Source organism: Amyelois transitella, chromosome 11, assembly GCF_032362555.1.
Source record: "Amyelois transitella isolate CPQ chromosome 11, ilAmyTran1.1, whole genome shotgun sequence".
NCBI classification, from domain to species: Eukaryota; Metazoa; Arthropoda; class Insecta; order Lepidoptera; family Pyralidae; genus Amyelois; species Amyelois transitella.
Window position 1 is genome coordinate 6,701,655 of NC_083514.1, and position 9,714 is coordinate 6,711,368.

The 9,714-nt window shown below is 38.0% G+C and overlaps 1 protein-coding gene across 1 annotated transcript in view; it reads left to right on the top strand.

Moving 5' to 3' along the window:
* The window catches only part of LOC106135046 (zinc finger homeobox protein 3), a 51,318-nt gene extending 45,793 nt beyond the window's left edge, over positions 1-5,525 (top strand). Inside the window, exon 4 of the mRNA XM_013335218.2 lies at positions 446-5,525. Within this exon, the coding sequence (XP_013190672.1) occupies positions 446-3,304 (2,859 nt within the window). The 3' untranslated portion in view covers positions 3,305-5,525. The remainder of the gene's footprint in view (positions 1-445) is intronic.
* The last annotated feature ends 4,189 nt before the right edge of the window (positions 5,526-9,714 follow it).

Below are 9,714 nucleotides of genomic sequence, written 5' to 3' on the forward strand. Positions count from 1 at the left end.
GTTAATTATGTTTTAACCATTTCAAAATATTTGTGTCTAGAATTTTAGACTATTATATGATTATCGATTAGATGACGACTTGATTAGAGATGACGGCCTCTGTGGCGCAGCGGTAGTACGCACAGTCTGTGACACCGGAGGTCCCGGGTTCAAATCCCGGCCAGGGCATGAGGAGAAAAGAACTTTCTCTGATTGGCCTGGGTCTTGGATGTTTATCTATATAAGTATTTATTATAAAATATAGTATCGTTGAGTTAGTATCTCGTAACACAAGTCTCGAACTTACTTCGAGGCTAACTCAATCTGTGTAAAAAATAAATAAATAAATAATAATATATATTTAAAAAAAAAAAAAAAAAAAAAAAAGAAAAAAGAAAAGATATATTAGGTTTATATTTGAGGTTTATCTTCTAGGCGGAAATTCATTGGGCTTCTTTGTTTACAGGCGAACGCTGCAGCTGGTCAAAAACGAGCTAGAACTAGGATAACTGATGAGCAACTAAAAATATTAAGAGCTCACTTTGACATAAATAATTCACCAAGTGACGAAGCTATCGCTAAAATGGCTAAACAATCTGGCTTGGCTACCAAAGTAATTAAACATTGGTTCCGAAACACTTTGTTCAAAGAACGCCAACGTAATAAAGACTCACCTTACAACTTCAACAATCCGCCATCTACCACACTGAATCTTGAAGAGTATGAGAAAACTGGTGAAGCCAAAGTCACACCTCTAGATTCCTCTGCAAGTTCTGATGAAGGGAAGCCACCGCCAGAGAAAAAGGCAAAGACGGAAGATTTGTCTCATTTGAATCCTAGCCATCAAGAAGTAAAAGCAGAACCAAATGATGAACCCACCATGGAGGAAAAGTACAACTCTTATGATGATAGGCATCAAGAAGATAAAAGTTTTATTTTCCCACAAGCTCCTTCGCAGAGTCCTGCCCCAATTTCAAATTCTGATCTTCCACATAACATGTCACGACCACATACTCCAACGCATTTGTCGTTAAATTCTCTAATACAATCTCAATTAGACTCCATACCGGCTACAAGTATACCACAGCCGTCCCATCCATCGATGCTGCCACCAAAGCTTAATCCGAATTTCACGTCCCCAAACTCCGCGCCCCCGAACGTCCTACCTTTGACCCCAAATCGCAGCCTCAGTCCTGGCAGAGGACCGGCCGATTTCGGACTTTCCGGGGGCAACTCGAACGGATCCAACAGCTCGGGGTCTTCTGGCAAACGCGCCAACAGAACTAGATTTACTGATTACCAAATAAAGGTCCTCCAAGAATTTTTTGAAAATAACGCCTATCCTAAAGATGATGATCTTGAATACTTATCAAAGCTTTTAGGACTCAGCCCAAGAGTAATAGTTGTTTGGTTTCAAAATGCCAGACAAAAGGCGAGAAAAGTATATGAAAATCAGCCAGCTGCTGAGCCCCCCGCGGGAGCAACGGATGACGCAAACAGGTTTCAAAGAACACCGGGGCTTAACTATCAATGTAAGAAGTGCCAATTAGTATTCCAGCGATATTACGAGTTGATAAGACATCAGAAAACGCATTGTTTTAAAGAAGAAGATGCTAAACGATCTGCTCAAGCGCAAGCAGCCGCTGCCCAAGTAGCCGCCACGTTGAGTAGTGAGGATTCAAATTCTAGTACTGTAGAGCATCACGTGCCCCACGTGCCAGTCTCACCAGCGCCTCCGCGGACTCCTACCCCAGCTGCTCCTAACTATCCAGTGTCTCCGGCGCCTACAACCCCACTTACCCCAGTAACACCCCTGGCACATCCTCCTAGAGAAGAAAAAGATGGAAATTTTCAATGTGATAAATGCAACCTAGTCTTCCCACGATTTGATTTATGGCGAGAGCATCAACTGGTTCACATAATGAACCCAAACTTATTTCCTACATATCCCCCTGATTCTCCTTTTGGAATTTTACAACAACATGCTCAGCTTCAACAATTAAATGCCACGCTGGGAAACGAAGAGGCTCGTCACCCTTTAGTTGCCGCTTTAAACCAACAGGTTGCTAAGAGGAAATTCGATGAATTTGAAGAGGTTGATTCAACTGGAGACCAGCCAAAAGATAAACGTTTAAGAACAACTATTTTACCGGAACAATTGGACTATCTCTATCAAAAGTACCAAATTGAATCAAATCCTTCCCGAAAGATGCTCGAGAATATTGCTAGAGAGGTCGGGCTAAAAAAACGAGTGGTACAAGTATGGTTTCAAAATACACGAGCTCGTGAGAGGAAAGGTCAATTTCGAGCACATGCACAAGTTATAAACAAAAGATGTCCCTTTTGTCCTGCTTTGTTCAAAGTAAAGAGTGCGTTAGAAAGCCATTTAAGTACTAAACATGCAGACCAGTGTGCGCGAGGAGAAATAAATGTTGACGCTCTTCCTGATGAAGAATTAAGTACGGAATCGACTCCCAGTTTTGGCTCTCAACAAAGTGACAGGCAGCAAAATTTTTCCCAAGCGGGGGCGCCCATGTTGCCCCCTATCTTTCCGCCGTTTCACTCAGACATGGAGAAATTTATCAAGCAGTACAGTGAAGAATCAATGAAAAGATACGTGAGTGAGTTGCAAGCTCATGCCGCTGCTCAACAAAACGGGGGCACCAATGAGTCTAATGAAACGCCGCGACATGGGAAATCAGAAATACCTTTAGATCTAAGCAAACCAGTTGATTTATCGAGACCAGGATCTGATGCTGATGAACGATCAGATACAGCATCTGAAACGATGGAATTTTACGAAGAAGACGAGCCTACGTCACCTTTACCGGGCCAGACGGCAACGCCTCGACCGCCGGGCAAAAGATTTCGCACTCAGATGTCCTCCTTGCAAGTGAAAATAATGAAGTCTTTATTTGGTGACTATAAAACACCAACTATGGCTGAGTGTGAAGCTCTCGGACGCGAAATCGGACTTCCTAAACGTGTAGTGCAAGTGTGGTTCCAAAACGCGCGTGCCAAAGAGAAGAAAGCGCGCCTAGCGGCAGGGCTCCCAGAAGTGTCAGATGCGCCGCCGCCGGAGGAGTGCCGTGTTTGCGACTTCAAGTACAGCCACAAATATTCGGTGCAAGACCACGTGTTCACACGTAGCCATATAGCTGCAGTTCGCGCGCGATTGGAGAGTGGTGCTGTAGCCGGCGCGACAGATGAAAACACGCTCGCGCTGATGCAGATGGCAGCGCGCTTGGATTCTGGCCTGGGCGGAGAACTACACAACGCGTTCCTGCGGCCGCAGCTCGCTGGCAACGGTGAGTGCACGACTTGACCACGGTCCGTATCGCCTAGCGCTTAGACAGGCGATACAGGCCGGTTACGGATACTTATTATGTAGAACCTCGCAACGGCGAGCTTCGCTCGATCGAACGCTTCCATTCACTTCCAGCGATGTTTCGATCACGCTCGATTCGAGAGAAGCTCATTCGGGCCGTAACGGTTGTTGATCTATTTTTCCTACTAGTGAGTCCTTTTGTCTTATATATTATGTACGTAAAATTAGAAATAGTTTTATTTTGTCACTGTGCAGTGTTGGTATTCGGTAATATTTCGCCCTTAATTGCGAGAAACATAAAGAATTTTACTACTTTATCTAATGAATAGTAATATCTTTTGATAAATATGCGTCAACCCAACCCGGCCGATGCGAAAGCTAATAGCGGCACGTACACTGACCGATTCAATCTCAGAAATTATTTCGTAATTCAAATAATTACTAAGTACTCTATCTCCCAAAGCGTGCAGCCTGACCGAAACAGTAAAAAACATTTCCCAATCAAATGCAAGGAATAATATGACTTGAAATTGGTGTGAAATAGATTATTTCTTGAGTATGATGCTGGGCTGCTGGGCTGCTTGGTTGGCAATGGAGTGTTTACTAATGGTAGTTCGTGATTGCGTTATGGGTGGGAGCCGAGAAGTGATGCGGCGTTGTCTTGGAGTTGTCATCGCGGCCGATAGGCGGGCCGGCCGCCTTCTCCACGCCGTTGACTATTCAAATGCAAACGAAACACGACAATGGTAGGAGTTAGGACGTGTGAAGGACGTCGTATATTTAATCAGACCGATCTGGCGAACATGAATTTTTTCCACATGAATAATCAATTATTTAAATGACATCAATAGGAAGACTTTCTCGGAAATTATGCATCAATGGCTATTGTTTCCTATATTTCGGCCGTGTATATATCTGAATCCGTCGAAAACCAACACTGTGTAGCGATATCGACTAAATTATCTGTTGCATAATATTATTCTTCTAGTTTTTCATATTTAAAGGTCCTATTAGGTTTAGTGACATGTCAATTGTTTTAGCATCGTAATGAACACCAAATTATATATTTTAGTGAATTTAAAACTTTAGTTCTAATAATGTAAAGTCATAGCGAAGCCTGAAGTCTATAAAACTATTTAATTAAGGTGCCTTTTAGTCCGAGTGGTTTGTAAATTATTGTCTCCCAGCTCCACTGTAAATAGATACTAGGGTATACATCCATAGAAAGTGTTACTAGGGTTAGTGATAGGGCGTTGTAAATTATCCGCGGCCACTGCTTTACACCGTGTATTGCGAAAGGTATATCTATAGTTAGATATAAATTATATTGTTTGTCTCCTAGGTAGCTTCTTATGAACTTGTGATATGACTGTATTTTTAATTATTTAGTACTGCACTGACTGTAAAGGCGACAGTATGCCAGAGCTTAAAAATACATACAGACATAACATTAGAAGTTCGTGGTACTTTACATAATAATGAGTGTGTGTGTGGGCTCCCGTCGGTTGCAGTTTTTGCTATTCACCAGTTTCATTTACATAAGAGTGGGCCACGATTGGGGAGTTAGGCGATATGCAAATATTTTCTTCAAATTTGAATGTTTTGCATAGAAGTCGCTCGTGCGCTCGTACCTACGCTCGCGCCGCTTGCTGCGCACGCGCACCGGGAGCCCCCTATTCATGACATTGTAATACGAACATTTTTACCTAAGTCTAGCTCCTTGATATGTCTCTATTCAACTTTCAGATGCAAATATTACAACTTAAACGCCAGTATATAATACAGGGGTACCATTTAAATGATCCAAGTGGATTTAAAAGATTTAAATTTAGAGCATGCTCATTTGCATACAGCTTTTTTATTTGTTTGTTATGTTTGTATTTATTTTTGTTCTTTGGTTGTTTTTATTTACTTTTTGTTTTATGTAGATATGTATTTACGAACGGGATGAGACTTTTAATATTAACAGATTTATCCCAATACGACTTCCAATAATTTTATTTTTATTTGTATCATTTAATTTTAATAATAGACGTGCGAACTGCATTTATTGTTTGTGATTCAAACGACGTCAATCTTATACCTACCTAATTGTTTGACCCAGTGCCTGGACAAAAAAGATCCAGTATTGTAAACTTAATAGTATTATTATAATTATTATTTACAGTTATTATATTTGCAGAATTCGTTGAAATAAATGCAATATTTATATTACTGATTTATGTTATTTTTTTTTGTTTTCCTAAGTTCCTGTTTCCTTGGTTTGTTTTTTTTTTATTATTATTTAGAAAGGCGATTGTTTATACCACATGTCGATGTTAAACGAAACAAAAATGGCACACAGTCTCCTGCCAGGCTAAGAACAATTAACAAATTACTTAAAAGACAGGTGAATATTGTAGCAACTTGCAATGTTATAAAGTTTACAATAGGGTTGTTATATTGTTCTCACTTTATAAAAAAAATTAAAACAATACGTTTTTTTTTTGCTTTTGTAAAAGATATTTAAGTTCTCACAACTACATTGTGGGAGGTCGTTTTTTATTATGATAAAACAGTTTGAAAAGTTAAGTGTAGATAACCTAAAGATTGTCATCCCAGTCTGTAGCTTATCTACACTAATAATAAAGAAAAAGAGTTTTATTTTTGTTTATTTGTAACAAATAAATTGAAAACTATTGAAACGATTTAAAAAAAATCACTATTAGAAAGCTACATTACCCGAAAGTTCTCTAGGCATATATTTGTTTCGAAATAAATTAGATTTCAAACAGATTAATCAATATTTATGAAGCAATCCGGGGAAGAAACGCTCCAAAAAAGCTTATCCTGTGCAATGTCTACGCGATTGATTATAAATGCATACAATGTGATCTATAAAAAAGTCCGTGATACCACATATCTAAATTCTATTTATAATTATGAAACTATGTACTATCGCAAGGTTCCATTTTGGGACCTTTTTTTCTCTTTCTGGTATATGTTAACGATCTGCCTTGCATGATTGAGAAGCAAACTGGCATTGTGTTGTTGGCAGATACGTCACCCATTTTTAAGATGAACTGATGAACCGTAGAACGTCGCCAATGAATTAAGTTTACACTTACATGTTTACGCAAATGTAGGTATAGGTAAGAGATAAACGATTAGATTTTGTTGATAGTACTACATTCTTTGGAGTAACATTAGATTCAAATTTGAAATGGCATGCTCACATTTTGAAACTCCTAGTAAGCTTAGTTCTTCAGACGCTTTTCGTCGTATTAGGCATTTGACGGATGTGACATACAAACTATTTTCATTGTACAAAAAGGGCAATTCATTTAAATTTTCAGTCAATTTTCAGTTTGGCAGTCAATTTTGCAAAAATTGCTTTAAATATGCCATCACACAAGAACGCAATCCTTAAAACTGAAACATCTCTCTAGAAATGACTGAATCTATTTGTGTAATGTATTTCGCTTAGAAGGCGCCAACAAAAGAATGCAATGAGTATATAACATAAAGTAATATTCCGTACATACTTAAGTATGTACTCTTCTGATGGTTTATGATCAAGGTTTTTGGGTCTGCTGTCTGACGCCAGCCATGACGATTTTTAAATGATCTTACAGCATTTTTGATGTTCTGCCGCCATCTTTTCTTCTCCGAAACACATAGACAGGTAGTTAAAAACTAAAGGTAACGTCTTTAGTAGGTGCGTAATTAAAAATTTCCCTTTGAAAGGGAAATTTAAACAAATTTTATCAATTATTTTGTAATACAGTGGCGGATTTACCAGCAGGCTGAGTAGGCTGAAGCCTAGGGGGGCGGATTTAAGGAGGCGGCAAACACAGACCCAATATTTGCTTTTCTTACAAAAATAAAAAAATACCTACCTAATAACATTTATTAGTTTTTTAATTATAAAATTTGACATTCAACACAAGGGGCGGAAACATTTGAACAGCCTACCGGCGGCAAATGTGTTAATCCGCCACTGTTGTAATAAACTGTATACTGATCGCGCGTCAAGGGAAAAGCATCGTCTTGCCCACGAGCAGCATAGGTATTACATACTGTCTAATCTTACTTATGAAAATTCACAAAAAAAGGGTGATTGGATTTGGAATAAGTATTAAATTATTGTTATTATATCGTTAGTCAATTTTTCATTTGGTTGAACTCCTAAACTTCTCACGAGAGCTGCTATTTTATTTTGGTAGGATTTCATTTGCATAATATAAGTTCAGGGTTAAATTAATATATGAACTTGAAGTTTTTGCATATTCAGGTAGGTAGTCGATATCTCATTTTTACCTCATTTGCGGACAATGGTATATTTTTTAAGCGCGCCCATTGAGATGAGGGTTCCATATAAAAAAAATATTAAATTACAAACACACAAAGAGGTTAGAAGTAAAAAACGCCGTTACAGAACCGACTAATTATTTCATTGTAAAATAAAATATATAGGACGTGCTCGACAGAAAACAAGGCTTTTTGTTCATTGGACAATGAAGTTTTTTCTGGAATCAAAGATATCATGTCGGTGAGTATAGATCGATGTAAAGGTGAATTACCTGATCAATTCCTCATTTATCTTTCAAAAAACGGGCCCGCCTGTACCTACGTTGAATTTAATAAAATCTCTGAGCAGATTTTGTATAGCCTCAGTAAAATTAATATTTTTAGACTAGTTAGAGGGAAAAGAAAACTAATAACAGTTTTAGAATTAAATTCGCTTTTATTTGATAATTATATAATAGCTGATATACATTGAGAAATTGAGATAAAATAAAGTATATCTTAAAATAAACTATATTCCAGTACTTAGAACCTGAATGTTACTGGTGTTCTGTGCTGTATAGTTTTAAGTATATTATAATAACAAGCTGTTATATAGCGGCCTTGAAATTTTCGATGCCTTCTAACCATCTTTAAAACACTTGCAAAATTTCGGCTCTCGTTAAGTTTAAGACTAAAGATTTAAATGCGGAAACAATCATTCTATTAGTGAGTCATACCTTTCGTCTATTATATTCTATGTTTATTCCGTCCCAAGGGGCATGCAAGGTACTATAGGTAGATTTTAACTGAGTCGAAATAAAGAGCTTATACATTTAAAACTTGAACCTGAGAATATAAACCTTTTAACCCTGCGGGGGGCGGAGCGGCGGAAGTTACCGAAAGGGTTTTGTATGCAAGTTTGCAAATTCTTACTAATCAATTTTGAAATGAAATTCGGTTCTTTTCCGAAATATATACATGACACTTCCGGTTTATTCATTTATTTAATCTTTGTTGAACAAATAACATCATAAAATATTGCTAAGCACATTTCGATAGGTACTAATTAGGTAATACGTACCAGTCCACCAGTGTAACGGGTCATGCAGAAAGTTTCAGATGCATACAAACAAAATCATATTTTTCTTTCTTTGCCTTCTCCCTTCCGCAACCTTGCTAGAGTATCTAACCCAAATCATTTACACATCCAGTTGCCTGAATGCGCAGCTTCCTCACGATGTTCGCTGATACTAAAAACTCGGTACGCAATTAAAGTAAGTACGTAACTGAGAAAAGTTATTCATTGTATTTACATGCTAGGATCCGAACCTGTGCACCTTGGTTGGAAATATCGATTAACCCAAATGTACCAGTGAAAAGTAGAAATTTTTTCTCCTTTTTTTTTTAATTTTCTAAAATAGCAATGGAAGGAAGATAGGAAGGACATTATTATCCGTTATCAATGTCCGTGATTATCTCCGAAATTCTAAGAGTCATTATCGCATACCTTACAAAGTGAAATGCAGAAGTACTTTCTTTACTAGGTAATTCATTCTATCTACTTACTCGTCAATGGGTTATTATTGTTTGTGCTCGGTGGCTGTCAGAAAAACAATGAACATAAACGTAAGATCTGCTACGTTTTTATCCCTTACGGGGTAGACAGGCTCTACAGTATCAAAATGACAGAAGCTGCGATTTAAATAGTGACTTTCTGCTAGCCCATCACCTAATCCATTTTATTAGCCTTTGCCTTGATTTACTTACACAGTCTACATGGAAAGAGAAGCAGCTGGCAAACATACAGATTTTTCTTCGCTACCAGTCCAAAGTGGAAGTTTGTAGGTACTATTTGTGATGAATGTGTACCTATGCCCTTAAATCCCTTGTACGAAAGCCATGGTAGAGGGATTAAGTGGTTCTATTGTATAAAAGAGAAAATTAAAAAAAAAAGTAAACAATAAAAAAATGTAAACAACACCCTTGCCATGATTCGGATGCGTACCTTCCACGAAAAGCGGTCGAGGCGTTGAAATTACCCATCACTAGCGACTTTTTTATATGGGAAAATCTTCTTGGGTGAAAACATGGGGAAACAAATTTTCCTGGATGTGGAGCCCAGCTAAATTGATTTTTTA